Genomic DNA, 18,409 nt, shown 5'->3' on the forward strand with positions numbered 1-18,409 from the left:
GAAACGCTGGAAAAGAAGTCCTGCCAATAAATTTCAAGTTTATGTCAAGGTCTTTAGTGTCACATGTACAACGAAATTCTCACTTGAGTAATGTTTCCTGCAGACACAATTAACAACATAAAACATCAGGCTCAAAACCAACTCAAACTGATATCTAATAAGAATGAGAATAATCAAAGTAAATAACACTACGCACAACAGTGCGTACACTAGAAGATGTGGCACTAAATGCGCTCCGTTGACTACAGAGAGTTTATCACATATGACAGTTGAACTTCCTTATTACCTGCAGGTAAAAACTGTTCTTAAATTTCACAATTGGGAGTGTTATAGAACTGCCACCTGAGGGGAGGAGAAACAAAAATATCTGTGCAAAGTGATTGGGGTCCTTTGACTTTCCCAGACAGTGCTTGGCAAATATGTCTTGGAGAGATGGTATCCGATAATTTATGCTGTGTTCACCATGCTCTGCAAAGCCTTGTGGTCCTCGGCTGAACTGCTGCCATACCAGCACACCATGTCAGGTTGAATGCTACAGCACATTTTTCAAAGTTACAGCTGACGGAGACATTTGAGCCTTCCTCAAATGTCTAAGAAAGTACAGTCACTGATGGAACTTCTTGATGACTGATGAAGTGTGTTCTGTCCACCCAAGATCACTGGTGATGATACCCTCTGGAATTTAAAAGTGTTGACTCTTTCCACAGCCTCGTCCCTAATCTAAACTGGGGAGATGATCTTTAATTTCAGGAAGCAGCAGGTAAATCATCTCCTTAGTCTTGCTGACATTCAAACAGAGGTTACTGTCCTGACACCAGTCTGTCAGGATCGTAATCTCATCTCGATGGGCCGTCTCATCTTTGTCTGTGATCAAGCCTATAATGGAGAAATTGTCAGCAAATGTTATGATGGTATAGCAGCTACAGGATATCTGGCCATACGGTCAAGTGGTGAAAAGACAGTACAGCAGAGGACTTAATTACATCGTCCTGAGTAGGGTTCCCAGACATCCTGCAAAAAGAGAACATGTCCTCCTTTTGAGCCTCATCCCCTCTGTCCAGCAGGCAAATCTAAACTTCCATCTAAACCAGTGGTTCCCAACCTTTTTTTGGCCATGCCCCACCTAGGCCTCTCTAAAATCATGATGTCCCCCACTTTAACACATACCCTTTTCTTATGATTACCTATTTAAAAAGTGAACTCCAACTTCGCGTGGAGGTAGTCCATAATGTCATTAATTTGGTCTTAAAGCTTCCAAAGAACATAGAAACAAAAGAGGGAAAGGATAGTTGAAGTACTGACAAAGAAATAGTTAAAAAAAAAAATGTAAAAAAATTATATATATATATATATGAATATGAAAATACAGCAAATAGTCTTGAAAACATGTAAGAGGCGTGATATTCATAAATATAAAATAACTAAGGACAGCCTTTTCTGTAATATTTTGATCATTTTATATTTTTGTTATATTGCAAATTCTTATAAATCATTGTTACAACTCATGTTATTTTAATGGTACAAAAGATTTCTAAGAAGAAAAACCAAAGCCGATTGTAAAATCATAAATTAAACGGTTCTTCACCATCCCTTCTATGTTTATATCCTCTTTAATAAAACCCTTGTGTGCGTCCAGGTGTCCGTGTGTGTCTCTTCTGGTGAAGTGCGCATGCGTGGGCCGCACCGTGCCCCGCCCATGCACACGGCACCAAGGATGCGCACACACACCGGAAGCTGGGCACACAGTGAATGGTCGCGACCGCGCACATAAAATCCGTTGCTGGGGAGACGCCACACATACAATAATCAGCTGCACGCTAGCACAGATTAAAATACTTGCTGGGGAACTAAACAGTACTTGCTGGGGAGACGCCACAGGCACGATTATCCGCTACATGCCACACATTAAATCAGTTGCTGGGGACACTCTGCTGATTGCCCACTGTTGTGACAGAAAACTAAAGTCATATTACGGACAACAAAGCCAGTATTACTGTCAGAGAAAATTACAGGCATTTTACGGAAATACAAACCAGTATTACTGCGAGAGAAAATTTAAAGACACACAATACAGTGACGCATATTACAGTCACATACAAGCCAGTATTACTGTAAGAAAAAATATTACAGACGTATCTACTAACAACATGCCACCCAAAAAAAGGACACGTCAAGTAGGACAAAACACACAGACAATCAAATCCTATATAAGCAACATCTCCTGGAAGAACAGTCAGCTCAACAAGTAAAAAGCAACAAAAGAAAGGCTGAAAGACAAAGAAAAATATGAGCAAATAGATCGATTGAAGAAAAAGAAAATGAGCGTCAGAAAAACGCTAAAAGAGAAAGGACTCAGAAGAGCAAACCTTAGAAAAAGATGGCATTTACTTGCCAGAACCAGCATTCAGCCACGGTCAGTTATATGTTGCATTATCAAGAGTTAGAAGTTTTCCAGATGTTGTTGTCAAGGTTGTAGAGATTCCTGAAGAAGGCAAACTGTTGAAAACTCAGACAGAATATTTACAAGAAATGTTGTCTATAATGAAATTGTATAGAAACATTTCATGAGGTAAAAAAATAGAACATTTTACCTAAATATCTTCTTCAGATATTGTGTCTAAGACAATATTAATTATACTTACTGTGTTTGTCATATACGTTTCTATTTTATTTTTATTATTATTTTACTTTAGGCTTCTTGCAAAAATATTTTTGACAAAAAAAAAAATTAAGACAAGAAACAGAATGAGGTCAAGGTCCCTTGTTCCTACTAATGTTTATGCACTACTGTTCTAGCGTATGTCTAGTAAATATATAAATGTCTCTGTAAGTAATAAAAATAAGTTATTTATTTATTTCTATCACTTTTAACAGTGAATTTCTGTTTTTTCATTTTATAAATTGTTTAACATACTTAAATTCTCGAATTGCCCCGCTAAAAAATCAAATTGCCCCCCCAGTGGGATGTGCGCCCCACATTGGGAATCGCCTATCTACACACTTGGGAAATATCCACCTCTGGCACGCTTATATTGAGAGTTAATTATTTTGAGACTATTTTTAATTTAACTATCAACCTCTATATGCTTACACACACTACTTCATAAACAGCTTGCTTCTTTCTTTCGTTTTGTTCCAGCTATACTTTCCAGGTGCTTCTAATCTATGACTGAGTGTAGCTACAATGCATCTATGGTCGAGGCAGTGTGGAGTAGTGCTTAAGAGCTGGCTGTTCAAACCCTAAATTTTTGTGTTCAAATTCTGCTATTGATACTCTGGGACTATGAAAAAGTCAATTCAACTATCTGTGCTCCAACTGGGAAAAAAAAAAGATAAATTCTCTGTCTCAAAAAAATAGCTGTAATTTGCCTTGGATAAAAATGTCAGCCCAATAATAATAATAATAAATGGTGATTATATTTCCAGTAAGTGCGAGCAGTGTCTGTGGTTTGTTTTTGTTACTTTTGCGACCCTTTCATACATCTGGCTTCTACTAGGCGAAATCGCGGATTCTCAGGACAATATAAAACGCCAAGTATGCATGCTTCCCTGAAATACACAATGGCGACAAAGCAAAGTGTACAATTTGTGAGAGTTACTTGTCCATTGTCAATCAGGAAACTATTGAGTTGTATATATTATGAAGTTTTGCTATGGAGAATTGGCTCTCTACTCTGCGTGATCAAGAAGGAGCTTAAAGAACAAGTTCCGTATTTTTCAAGTCAAAGTTATTTCTTCACAAATGTGTATTAAAAGCCTTTAATGACCTCTTGGGCACACCAGTCAGCAGTGTGTCTGTCTGCGGAGAGAGTGTCAACCTCGTCATCTCAGCAGCAACATTCATGTCAATGGTGACTCTTCCTATGAAGTCAGTAGACAGATTGGGAGAGCATGGGGGGGTCATGAGGTCCCCGGAAAGGGGTGTGTGGCATTCCTGATATCTCTGTAAAAGGACGAAGGTCCAAGCCTTTAGAGTCCTGAGGCTTCCTGTTTTGCTATGTGGTTGTGAGACATGGACGCTATCCGGTGACCTGTGATGAAGACTGGAGTCCTTCAGTACTGTGTCTCTTCAGAGAATTTAACTTTGTGTTGCTCACAGAGTCCTGAATGTGGCACATTACCTGCATTGTGAGGGAGCGTCAGTTACAGCACTACAATTGTGACGCAATTCACGGAGAGTGATCCTGCTTGCAGGCTAAGAGGACGCCCATGTAACTGCAGAAAGATGGTCATTTCCTCATGGACCCCGTGATCATCAGAGGTGACTGTGTGCAGAGGGTGCAGCTGGATGATAAATTGTAATGGACTGCCAATACGGATGCACTGTGTAAGAAAGGTCAGAGCAGACTATACTTCCTTAGAAGGCTGGTGTCCTTCAACATCTGCAATAAGATGCTGCAGATGTTCTACCAGACAGTTGCAGCGAGCGCGCTCTTCTTTCTATCAGACAGTTATGGCGAGCGCCCTCTTCTACGCAGTGATGTGCTAGGGAAGTCAGCATAAAGAACAGGGACGCCTCACGCCTGGACAAACTGGTGAGGAAGGCAGGCTCTATTATAGGCACGGAGCTGGACAGTTTGACATCCTGTCATGGCTCCTGTCAATCATGGAGAATCCACTGAACAGGATCATCTCTAGACAGAGGAGCAGCTTCAGCGACAGACTGCTGTCGCCGTCCTGCTCCACTGACAGACTGAGGAGATCGTTCCTCCCCCACACTATGCAACTCTTCAATTCCACCCGGGGGAGTAAATGCTAACATTATTCAAAGTCATTGTCTGCTTTCACATGCATTTTTATTACTCTTTAATACTGTTTTTAGTATCAGTATACTGCTGCTGTATTATGTGAATTTCCCATTGGGATTAATAAAGTATCTATCTATTTCCAGAGGGTGGGACTGTGCCGTGTATCTGACGGGATCCCAAGCTGTTTTGTCGTGTGGTGGGTGCGGTAATGCGCTATACCGGTGCATGTTCCCAGACCTGATCTGTGGTATATTTGCATTTGCCACAAGAAATTTTCTTCTAAAGTTAAGTACTTTCCATAAATGTAAAAAATAAAATCTTTCCTGCACTGGTGCTTTATAATGGAGGATATAGGGCCTGGAGTAAAAGCCTAAAAACTTACCAAATATATCCATTTTTTCAAGACAAGACAGTTGTTGAGTATTCATTCGCACCTTCCATGTTTCCGAAGCATGTTTGTGACAACAAGAGAGATCTGGAAATAACCTTGTGTTACCTTCTTGTGGTAAGGACATGTTCTCTGCTTGCTTGTGCAAGTTCTCCCATAAATATGAAAGTAAAGCAAAATAAAACCAACCGCATGGGACAAAATGTTTACTGTGAATTGTTTTATTCAAGAGGAAATCACCCCACTAGGGAGTAAATCGTGGTGAAAGGTTGTTGCGCAGTCAGACTAAGTGCTGAGCTAAACTACTTGGCTGATCTTTTTAAAATATCTGAATCTCACAGTTTTGGCATTTGGTTGCTCAAAACTGGCACATATAAGCTATTTGACAATGTGTGTGTGAGATCACAAGATTCAGTTTAATACTCAACACCTGTATTGGCGTGCAAAATTGACATATTTGTAAGATTTTAACCTTTTCCTCTTCTCCCTTAGCCCACCACGTAAAGTGCCAGAGGGGCAAAGTATTTTTTTTTTTTTTAATTTATAGAAAGTGCCCAAGTCTGGAACAGACTTTCGCAAGGCAAATGCATACACCATGCATATACAGTATACCATGTTTGCAAAGAAATCACTTTGCCTTAAAGGAACAGTTTGGTATTTTTTAAGTAAACACAATATTATGATTTTTTAACAGCCAGTCCTAGAAATTTCATATTTAATGTCAAATTCACGTGTTTGCTTAATTTAGATAGAAGATAATTTTCTCATCTTTTATATAAAGCAAACTGTAATGATCTTGCAGTCTCGTATGTATGTTATCATCCAGTGGACACTCTGAAAGATTCTAGTGTGCTCCGTAAAAGCAACCGACAATTTTATCACGAAAAATCAAAAGTATTATTTGTTTGTCGTTTAACATTTGTTTTTGCTGACCATATTTTTATCTTGTATTATTCTTATTGTAATCATCTTATTGTTCAGCTTGCGTTATTCTTATTGTTGTAGCGAAAACGGAATTAAATCAATCTAATAATAATATTAATTTAAGGGACTTTTGTTCCTCGTCAAAAATTCTGCATGTAAACGTATTACTACACCACAAAACAAAATCTGTCAAAAAAACCTTAAAGGCTTCGCTTTTCCCATCGTTTTTACACTACCTTGAACGTATTACATGATTATATTTTGATTAATATAGGCTATTGTACTATATACACGATAAGAAAGCAATTTTATTTTTATCTACCATAAACATCCTATATTTTGCGGATTCAGTGGCTCTCTTTGCAATTTTTGTTTATTCATTAATGAACAAAATGTTATTTGTTTTGCAGCATTGTAGCTAACGCGCTGGTGTTACAATTTTTTCATAAAAAAGTAATAGGAAGTTTTTTTTTTTGTAATGCGTTCATAATCAAAAAAAAACTATCCATCCATCCATTTTCCAACCCGCTGAATTCGAACACAGGGTCACGGGAGGTCTGCTGGAGCCAATCCCAGTCAACGCAGGGCACAAGGCAGGAACCAATACTGGGCAGGGTGCTAACCCACCGCAGGACACACACACACACCAAACACACACTAGGGCCAATTTAGAATCACCAATCCACCTAACCGGCATGTCTTTGGACTGTGGGAGGAAACCCACGCAGACACGGGGAGAACATGCAAACTCCACGCAGGGATAACCCGGGACGCGAACCCGGGACGCTTGAACCGGGACGCGAACCCGGGACGCGAACCCGGGACGCGAACCCGGGACGCGAACCCGGGACGCGAACCCGGGACGCGAACCCGGGACTTCTAACTGCGAGGCAGCAGTGCTACCACTGCGCCACCGTGCCGCCCTCAAACAAAACAAAAAAATAATAATTTAATCAAATTATCAAAATCAAAGGTAAAGTATAGACCAAATATATCTATGATATTTATATAGGTAAAATATTTAACCTTTTAATTGTAAAACAATTTCAGTTGGAAGAGACTAATTGGAGATTCGGTCTTGTACGTATGCCATCATCCAGTTGACACTCTGGACATTTCTGGTGTGCTCCGTAAAAGCAAACGATCTGCAGAATAAGTTATTTCCAAATATTAAAGAAAACTATAAAAATCATCAGTGGCCGTGCAGAGCAAATTTTGGCTCCCAAAAATGACTGTGTGTACAAGTTAAAATCTACAAATTCAAAACATGTTACCTAATGGCAGCAAGCAATACAAGTCTTTCAACACTAACATTGACCCTACCCAGCTCAATTTGTATTTTATCCAACAGAATTTCTTATTTCATTGAATCCTGCTGGATTTCCACCTCACACTCTGGAACTGAAAACCCCCTCTTAAAACGGTGATACAATGGGAAACAAATACATTTTTTTACCTCCTCTTTGCTCGATCAGCTGCTGGATTGATGCTGCCATGCTGTGTGATCGGCATGTCCCGTTGCACTTTAAATATTTAAAAGCCTGTGCAGCAGCTGTCCTTTTGTCTCACAAGAAGTTAAAGTGTCTCAGAAAAAATCACGTCTCATTTCCTTCCAAAATTTTTTCTCAAACAATTAAAAAAAAAAATTATATATATACATATATATTTTTTGTTTTTCCTGCCAGGCAACACTAGCTATTTCAGCTAGTATTCTATATATAGAATATGGTATAGCCCTTAAGCCCATGTTAGTTAGCATGAAATAGAACTCTCTTAGCCATATCTGTAAAACAGATTGTTAATTAAGCCAGTTAGGAAATAGTTTCACTGCTAGCATGGAGTGTTAGGATATGTTGGCAAATAGGGGACGGCATACAGCTTTCTGACAGTGTTTAACGAGCCTAAAGTACGACTGTACTGGATTACCAAACTTAGAAAAATGAAACAAAATAAATAAGCCTTAAACAAAACTTTTCTTTAATACATATCTTTTCCTCTGTTATTTTTTCTTTGAAATTGTACTAAAACAAAGATATTTTGTTGATGTAAACTTGAACGTGTTCACACTATTGCCAGAACTATCCTATGAAGAATACTAAATGCTGCCATGCCTCATTCAGTTTTGTAAGCAGTTTCTCAGTCCAATTTAGGGGTGTCAGTGTTCAGGATCAGTGGGGAGGAGGCGTTTCTACCAATCCGTACATACTGGGGTCTGCAAGTCAGGAAAGGAAGTTTACTTTAAAGTTAAACCAACAAGCCTGTTATTTATTGACAGCAGCACCTCTCTGATATCCAAACCAGACCTTTTTTGTGTGTGTTTTGCGGGGAGGGGGTTTGGGGGTTTAAGAGGACGTCTATAAAATTGTATTTGATCTCAAGGATTAAACACAGTATAATGTAAAATTTTGAAAACAGTCTTAAATTGGTTCGACTTTTTAACTACGAAAGTAATAAAAAGGCTTGTGTCACTGTCAAGTCTTTATAAACAGTACGCAAACCATCAGCCATTAATACACTGTTTATGAATACATCGAAGCAAATGCACAGCAGGGCAATTCTGAACCGGCTGCCTCCCTAAACTTTAATCGAAAGCTTCCGCGGAAAATGTCCAGTGCCGGCTTTGCATGTCTCGGAGTATTGTGGGATCTCACTGAGCAGGACGCGCAGCCGCTGCAAGGTACATGGATTTCGTTATCCATCTGTAAGCAGTACCCCGCCTTCTACTTTTTCTTTTTAATGTTATCGTTTGATTGCTCCGTACGGACCGACTTCACGCATACGCGTCGCGTGCTGAATCCTACCAAGGCCAGCTGTTAAACTAGCATTCATTCAACAGCTTTGTCCAACCTGTCGTTACGTGACAGCCGGCAGACGTTGAACGACGCGGTGCGCTGCTGCTTACCTGGCTACATCAGGGAATCCCATCCTGTACAGAGTGACTACCACCGCTCCGCCGAGGCCGATGTTGTGCTGCAAGGCCACCTTTGCCCCCGGAACTTGTCTCTTTCCCGCCTCTCCGCGCAGCTGCCAGCAGAGTTCCGCGCATTGCGCCAGACCTAAGGAGTCAAGCACAGAGCACGCGAGTCAGTGAGGAGCAAATGAAAGGTTACAGGGACAGACACGAGTGCTGAGAAGTGACAGGAGATCAGACGTCCTGCTATCGGAACCTAGAAAGTATCGATAGATTATTAGCGATTTAAAAAAAAAAAAAGTGCTTTCATGAGGGTAAAATACACGTCGAATTTTGAGAAGCCCACCATCAGTACACAGAATTTCAATATAAAAACAAGAAGGAAAAAAACAGTAAATATTTAAAATAAACAGAAACCCAAATCAATGCCTTGTAATGGATACCTTAAAGGATGTGGATATAAATTCAAAACTACAAAGCATCAAGCAGTCTTCATTGTGGATTATGATGTGGATGAGGATATCCACCTGGGGACAAAAGACATGGTGGTGCAAGAATGCGATAAAGGCCAAGAACGAGGCAAAGAAGAAATGGTACAAATCAGGGAGGGAGGAAGACAGAGAAATGTATAGGCAGACAATTAGGCAAAGGTGGAAGTGACGAGAGCCAGGGCGCAAACGTTGGAGGAGGCGGATGAAAAATAAGACAACCAAAGGAGAGAAGGATTTTTAGAATAGCAAAGGCTAGGAACAAGGCTGGGAAGTATTTTAGTCAGATAAAGCAGAGGAAAGATTAGCAAGGAATGGACCTGAGTGAGCAACAAGAAAAGATGGAAGAGGTACTTTGAAAAGCTGTCAAATGAAGAAAGTCCAAGGGTATTATTTGGGTGTGGAGGGCGAGTATCAAAAATAAGGAGAGAGGAAGTAAAGGGGGCACTGAAAAGAATGAAACAAGGAAAAATGGAAAGGCAACATAACCAGATGAAACACCAGCAGAAGTGTGGAAGAGTTTGGGAAAAGAGAGAGTAATGTGTTCTGCGATCAAATGTAGACTATCTGTGAACAGAAGAGAGTAGCAGAGGAGTGGAGAACAATGTCATTGTTTGGTTTTATGCCAGGGAAGGGACAACTAATGCAGTATTTGCATTGAGACAGCTGATAGAGCAGCATTGAGAAAAACAGAACGGTTTGCACATTTTGTGTGTATTGATGTGAAGAAGGCTTACATCAAGAGGTCTGGAGGTCCAAGAGACAGAAAGGAGGAACAGAGAAGTGTGTGAGGTTTGTCCAGGATACGTATGAGGGAGTGGGGACTCGGGTTAAAAGCAGTGCTGGGGTAACAGACAAAATCCCAGTTAGAGTAGGTCTGCACCAGGGGTGGTCCAATACACTGTGTACACAATTATTAGGCAAGTGAGTATTTTGACCATATCATCATTTTTAATGCGTATATTCCAACTCCAAGCTGTATTAACTTGAATGCTTATTGGATTTAAGCACGTCAGGTGATGTGTATTTGTGTAATGAGGGAGGGTGTGGCCTAAGGAGATCAACACCCTATATCAAGGTGTGCAGAATTATTAGGCAGCTAGTTTTCCTCGGGCAAAATGGGCCAAAAAAGAGATTTAACTGACTCTGAAAAGTCAAAAATTGTAAAAAGTCTTTTAGAGGGATGCAGCACTTTTGGAATTGCTAAGATATTGGTGTGTGATCACAGAACCATCAAACATTTTGTTGCAAATAGTCAACAGGGTTGCAAGAAACGTGTTGAGAACAAAAGACGCAAATTAGCTGCCAAAGATTTGAGAAGAATCAAACGTGAAGCTACCAGGAACCCATTATCCTCCAGTACTTTCATATTCCAGAGCTGCAACCTACCTGGAGTGCCCAGAAGTACAAGGTGTTCAGTGCTCAAAGACATGGCCAAGGTAAGGAGGGCTGAAACCCAACCACCACTGAACAAGAAACATAAGTTGAAACGTCAAAACTGGGCCAAGAAATATCTGAAGACAGATTTTTTCAAAGGTTTTATGGACCGATGAGATGAGAGTGACTCTTGATGGACCAGATGGATGGACCTGTGGATCAGTAATGGGCACAGAGCTCCACTCCAACGTGGAGGTGGGGTACTGGTATGAGCTGGTATTTTTAAAGATGAGCTAGTTGGACCTTTTGCATTGAAGATGAACTCAAAATCAACTCCCAAACCTACTGCCAGTTTTTCGAAGACACTTTCTTCAAACAGTGATACAGGAAAAAGACCATGATTTTTATGCAGGCCAATGCTCCATCACTTGCATCGAAGTTCTCCACTGCGTGGCCAGCCAGTAAAGGCCTTAAAGATGAAGGAATAATGACATGGCCCCCCTTCCTCATCTGACCTAAACCCTATCGAGAACTTGTGGGCACTTCTTAAACGCTAGATTTACGGGGGAGAAAAACAATACACCTCTCTGAAGAGTGTCTGGGAGGCTGTAGTCACTGCTCCACAAAAAGCTGATCGTCAACAGATCAAGAAACTGACAGACTCCATGAATGGAAAGGCTTATGACTGTTATTGGAAAGAAGGGTGGCTATATTGGTCATTGATTGATTTTTTTTGAAATGTCAGAGATGTTTATTTGTAAATTTTGAGGTGTTTGTTTATTATTCTCACTATAACAGATGAAAATAAACAAGTGAGATGGAAAAATTTTCATTTTTCCTTTAGTTGCATAATAAATCTGCACACTAATAGTTGCCTAATAATTGTGCGCACATATGTATTCCCCTGATGATGTTCACACTCACATTTCCGTTGTGAAACATTCAGGTTTCAGGTTTAACAACATTTTGGATTGACTGATAGCACTGTGTTTGTTCCATATTAAAATGAATCCTCAAAAATACAACTTGCCTAATAATTGTGCACACAGTGTACTCCTTACCTCTTTGATTTGGTTATGGATATGTTGAGTTATGAGATAAAAGATCAATCCCCCCCTGGTGTGGGCCTTTTGTTGATGACATTGTGTTGTGTGACACCAATAAAGAAGAAGTGGAGAGGTTTATGGAAGAAAGGAGAAGGGCTTTGGAAGATAGAGGATTGAAGACAAGCAGAAAGAAGAAGACAGCATATATGAGGTTTAATGATGACCAGGATTCAGACAGTAGCCTGCAGGGAGAGCCTCTGAAAAGAGTAGAGAAGTTTAAGTATCTGCGATCAGTGGTAAGCCCAAGACGGAAAATTAGATGAAGAGAACCCATAGAGTGCAGCGTGAACGGAACAATTGGGAAGAAGCTTCCAGAAGTATTGTGTGATCAAAGAAGGTTAAAGGTCAGGATTTTAAGACCAGCCACGATGTATGGAGCTGAGGCATGGACAGTAAAAGGAGTACAGGAGAAGTTAGATGGGGCAGAAATGAGAACATTGAGATGGATATGTGGAGATACAAAAAGGACAGAATAAAAAATGGTAAAACAAAATTAGCACAGATATCTAAGAAAGGGCAGGAAAGTAGGTTGAAATGATATGGACGTGTGATGAGGAGAGACAAGGAGTATGTGGGTCAAAGAGTGATGGGATTGGAAGTCCAGGGGAAGAGAGAGTGAGGGTGGCCCAAGTGGAGGTGGATGGATGAAGTCAAAGAAGATCTTAAGGGAGGGGGGTCTGACTGAGGAGGAGGTGTAGGACCGAGCTGTATGGAGAAGGTTGATCAAGCACATCGACTCCACATACAAGTGGGGAAAAAAATGAAGGAGAAGAAAAATTATTATTATTATTATTATTATTATTATTATTATTATTTCGCTGACGCCTTAATCCAAGCTGACTTACAACATTTGATATACAGATGGTTACATTTCTTATTTTTTTTGTATCCAGCCCCCCACATACCCCTGCTGTCGACCAGGTGTATCCTGTCATTTGCTACACTCGCCTCACTCCTCTTCTCACCATCTCCCCCTATAACTCTCAGTGTGGGCTAACATCTCCTTCTCTCCTGTCTTAGCCACGGGTTACGAGCGTCTTAAGACAGCTGCACTTTTGAATGCACAGGTTGTCTTGTCTGACACGTAATAAACACACAACTAGCCAAACTCTAATCACTGAAAACAAAACAAAATAAATGAGCAGTAACTTCAGGGTCTCTGGCATACGAATCTGCAGCACACATCCAGATACACAAAGCGGGAAAACATGGAACTGTTTAAGAAAGGAAAAAAAAAAGTCAGCATTTATGCAAAATGTGGTCTTAATCAGCTTCTAGCTCTGTACAAATCCACTCTTTAAAGAGCAACTTTCACAGTAACAGCTGGCAGCCTCTTTATTTTGTCTCTTTAAACAAATACGTGTATCTTATTTCTTTGCTTATCTAAAGATGACATGAATCAGCTACTTTATTAAAAAAAGCAGATGTCTCCCCCTATAAGCTCAGATGGTACAAAGCACCAGAGGTACGGATCCCAATGGTAATGGCATTTTGTACACAGCCAAAAACAAAAGGGGTTTTAGGACAACTGATGCTTTCAGAGTGAAAGATGATTCACAATAAGGGTCTGCACTGAGCCTGGTCTTATTTAGCGTTACTATAGATGACATCAACAGAATGTTCAAGATGAAACGAGGAGCGAAAGTATTACTGTATATGCAGATGACTTCACATTAAAGGAATACTACATTTTAAATTGGTAATTTTTTAAATCTTTTATTTACCTTGCGTCTCTAGTTATGGTAAAAAAAAAAAAAACTGTTAACGGGAAATATTGATAACAAAATTCTTGAGAAAATACACAAAGATCTGCTCATTCTGCACTTTAACTCCAATCCTGAACCTCAAACTAACAGCCCCACTGAAGAGATGGCTCTCTTGCTAGTGACCTGTCTTGACAGCATCGGCACCATTGCTTCAAGCTTTCCTGTAATGACATTGGGTGGTGTTCGTAATGAACTCTTTTTTTTTTTTTAAAAGAGGAGAGTGTAACAAAGTTTTAATGGGTGTCAACAATGAACAACAGTAAACAATGTCAATACAAACATTAACAAAGGTCTCAAATATCTCATGTCGCATGTTCACAACATTCCATTTTGTATTATTTTTTAATAAACACTTCTTTCCAAGCCTTTAGAGTCCTGGTGCTTCCCGTTTGTGAGACATGGACGCTATCTAGTGACCTGAGACGAAGACTGGACTCCTTTGGTACTGTGTCTCTCCGGAAAATCCTTGGGTACCGTTGATTTGACTTTGTGTCGAACGAGCGGTTGCTCAAGGAAGGTGATGTAATTGTAAGGAATTGTTCTGTTGTGTATATTGTATTGTATTTACCCCCTACTTTTGACACCCACTGCACGCCCAACCTACCTGGAAAGGGGTCTCTCTTTGACCTGCCTTTCCCGAGGTTTCTTCCATTTTTCCCTACAAGGTTTTTATTGGGAGTTTTTCCTTGTCCTCTCAGAGAGTCAAGGCTGGGGGGCTGTCAAAAGGCAGGGCCTGTTAAAGCCCATTGCGGCACTTCCTGTGTGATTTTGGGCTATACAAAAATAAACTGTATTGTAAACTGTAACAGCGAGGGCCAAACTATCCCGCACCATCAGAGCGCCAAAACGTGCACATGCCCAGAGAATCCATGGATTTTTTTCTATATGACAAAGACGCAAGGAGCATACGGAAAGGCATCCAGGCTATCACTAATTACAGGACACCACCACCCACCTGTAACAGTGACACTTCCCCTCCAGATGTGCTGAATAAATTCTATGCACGGTTTGAAGCACAGAACAACGTGGTGATGAGGAAGACCACCTCTCCTCCTAGTGACCAAGCATTAGATCGGACTGTGGCCGATGTGAGAAATACTCTACGAAGAGTCAACCAACAGAAGGCTGCAGGACCAGACAATATTCCTGGCAGAGTACTAAGGGAATGTGCAGACCAGCTGGCAGACGTTTTACTGACATCTTTAACATCTCCCTGAACTCCATTGTCCCAACCTGTTTCAAAACCACCACCATTGTTCCCGTGCCAAAAAAGTCACAAGTGTCTAACCTCAATGACTGCCGCCCCATTGCACTCACTCCCATTATCATGAAGTGCTTTGAGAAGCTTGTCATGAAGCACATCAAAACCCTGCTGCCCCCCTCACTGGACCCCCTACAGTTTGCTTCTCGCCCAAACAGTTCAACAGATGATGCAATAGCCACCACTCTCCATCTGGCTCTTGCTCATCTGGACAATAAGGACACATATGGTCGAATGCTGTTTATCGACTTCAGCTTAGCATTCACACAATCATTCCTCAGCAGCTGATAGAAAAGCTGAGCCCACTGGGGCTGAACACCTCCCTCTGTAACTGGATTCTGGACTTCCTGACTGAGAAACCTCAGTCAGTCAGGATTGGAAACAACATCTCCAGAACCACCACACTGAGCACTGGAGCCCCTCAAGGCTGTGTGCTCAGTCCATTATTGTTCACACTGCTGACTGATTACTGTGCAGCAATGCACAGCTCTAATCACATTCTAAAATTCGCCGATGACACGACTGTTGTGGGTCTCATCAGCAACAACAATGATTCAGCATACAGAGAGGAGTTGCAGTGGTTAACAGACTGGTGTAAAGCCAATAACCTGTCTCTGAATGGAGACAAAACAAAGGAGATGATTGTTGACTTTAGGAAGACTAAGAGTGTCCATTTGCGACCAAACATTAAAGGCTTAACTGTGAAGGTCGTCAATAGCACCAAATTTCTGAGTGTCCACCTGGCAGAGAACCTCACCTGCTCCTACACCACCAGCTCTTTAGCCAAGAAAGCCCAGCTGCGGCTCTACTTCCTGCGCAGGCTGAGAAAAGCCCATCTTCCATCAGCTACTTTAACAACCTTCTACAGACAAACCATAGAAAGCATCCTGAGCAACTGCATCACTGTCTGGTTTCAGAAATTTCACGGTCAGGGATCGTAAATCCCTACAACGGATAGTGAAGACAGCACAGATCATCTGTGTCTCTCTTCCTTCCAAAAATTGGTAATTTCTTTAATCTTTTATTTACCATGCGTCTGTAGTTATGGCCAAAAAAAAAAAAACAACAAAATTCTTGAGAAATTACACAAAGATCTGCTCATTCTGCACTTTAACTCCAATCCTGAACCTCAAACTAACAGCCCCACTGAAGAGATTAACAAAGGTCTCCAATATCTCATGTCGCATGTTCACAACATTCCATTTTGTATTATTTTTTAATAAACACTTCTTTCCAAGTCTTTAGAGTCCTGGTGCTTCCTGTTTGTGAGACATGGATGCTATCCAGTGACCTGAGACGAAGACTGGACTCCTTTGGTACTGTGTCTCTCAAGAAAATCCTTGGGTACCGTTGATTTGACTTTGTGTCGAATGAGCGGTTGCTCAAGGAAGGTGACGTAATCGCCCTGAGGACAGCAAGGGTCAAACTATCCCGCACCATCAGAGTGCCATGGACATTTACACCATATGCTGCACCCGTAAAGCCACCAGCATTGTGAATGACCCAACACATCCGTCACACTAACTGTTTACACTCCTGCCATTGGGAAAAAGGTACCGAAGCATTTGGGCCCTTACCTCCAGAGTGTGTAACGGTTTTTTCCCCCCAAGCAGTCAGATTCCTGAACACTCGTGGACCGGTCTGATATCTGATATATGTTTTGCTCTGCAATGTTGCACATGATTACACATCTGACTCACATGCACTTTGTTATATATTATGTGTCTTTATGTTATGTGTCGTGGATTCTTCATTGTCCGGTGTTCTATGTAGCACCACGGTCCTGGAGGAACGTTGTTTCATTTCACTGTATGCTGTACAACTGTATATGGATGAAATGACAATAAATACTCTTGAATCTTGAATATGGGTTAGAGACGGTGGCACTGACCAGAAAGCAGGAGACACAGCTGGAGGTGGCAGAGTTAAAGATGCTAAGATTTGCTTTGGGTGTGACAAGGTTGGACAGGATTAGGAACGAGTACATTTGAGGATCAGCTCAGGTTGGACGGGTGGGAGACAAAGTCAGAGAGGTGAGATTGTGTTGGTTTGGACATGTGCAGAGGAGAGATGCTGGGTATACTGGGAGAAGGGTGCGAAGGATAGAGCTGTCAGGTAAGAAGAAAAGAGGAAGGTTTATGGATGTGGTAAGAGAGGACATGCAGGTGATGGGTGTAACAGAGCAAGATGTAGAGGACAGAAAGATATGGAACAAGATGATCCACTGTGGCAACCCCTAATGGGAGTGGCCAAAAGAGGAAGAAGATGATTATGGTTCCCTGAAATGGGGAAAATGTGTAGAAAAAGTGACGTGTGACTGAAATGTATTTAAATCCACTTAAATGAAAGTCTGAAATGTACCCTTTAAACAGATCTGAATTGCTTGATTTGTAATTTTAAACAGTTGAGTTGAAGGGGAAAATAAGGAAAAATGGGTCTTTGTCCTAAATACTATGGAGGGCACTGTAATTTTGAAGGGATGGATTCACTTTATTGTTATTCATACCATGCAAGGAGTGTGCAGCTGAATGAAATGCATTTCTCCAAGCTCAATGTATGAACACAAACATAAAGACAAGTTCATGTAATACAAAAACAGGCATACATAACAGACAGAATATATGTATAACATGGGTGAATAGTTGTAAAGTGTTCAAGTGACGAAAAACATCAACATAATGCACAGACATAACAGCTTTTTAGGAGACATGACATTCTGAATATATGCGTTCAAACAATCTGTGTGTGTGTGTGTGTTTAGGAATTTAACAGTCCCAATAGGTCAGCATGCTGTTTGTTGTTAGGGGGAGTTGAGTAGTCTGATGGCCTGTGGGAAGAAACTCCTATGGAGTCTGGCAGCCTTGCAAAGCATGCTGTGGTAGCATTTCCCAGAGGAGCTAAAATTTGAACAGTCCATGGGCTGGCTGGCTGGCTAGCTGGGTGGGGTGGGGTCTCGGACTATCTTGGTGACTCTCCTAAGGGAGCATGACAAGTACTGATCTTGTATAGATGGGAGGGTGGTTCCAATGATTTCATCTGCCGCCCTCATCACTCTCTGGAGGATCTTCTGATCCAAAACAGTGCAGAGGCCATACCAGATTATGAGGCCGCTGGTCAAGATGCTCTCTATAGCGCCTCTGTAGAATGTGGTGAGGACAGGAGGCGGGTAGGTTTACTCTCCTCATCTATTGCAGAAAGTGAAGCCGCTGGTGGTGTTTGTAGGCCATGTCACATCATCCGTGATGTGCACTCCTTAGGAACATGGTGCTTCTTTCTTTCATGGATAAACAAGATTCACTGAGGAGAATTTATTAACAGCTAGCATATACTATCCTAGAGTTTTCTACTTTAGGACCACGATGGCAATCATTTTTAAAATGCACAAATGATTATAAGAGTGACAGAACTGCACATAATTATAAATTAAATGTATTGCGTGG

The 18,409-nt window shown here is 41.1% G+C and overlaps 1 protein-coding gene across 1 annotated transcript in view; it reads right to left on the reverse strand.

The window, feature by feature from the left end:
- scp2a (sterol carrier protein 2a) overlaps nt 1-18,409 on the reverse strand; it is a 116,953-nt gene that overhangs the window by 39,873 nt on the left and 58,671 nt on the right. The window contains exon 12 of the mRNA XM_039735935.1: nt 8,963-9,116. Coding sequence (XP_039591869.1) covers nt 8,963-9,116 — 154 coding nt within the window. The remainder of the gene's footprint in view (nt 1-8,962; nt 9,117-18,409) is intronic.

This window comes from Polypterus senegalus, chromosome 14, assembly GCF_016835505.1.
Source record: "Polypterus senegalus isolate Bchr_013 chromosome 14, ASM1683550v1, whole genome shotgun sequence".
In the NCBI taxonomy this organism is placed as follows: Eukaryota; Metazoa; Chordata; class Cladistia; order Polypteriformes; family Polypteridae; genus Polypterus; species Polypterus senegalus.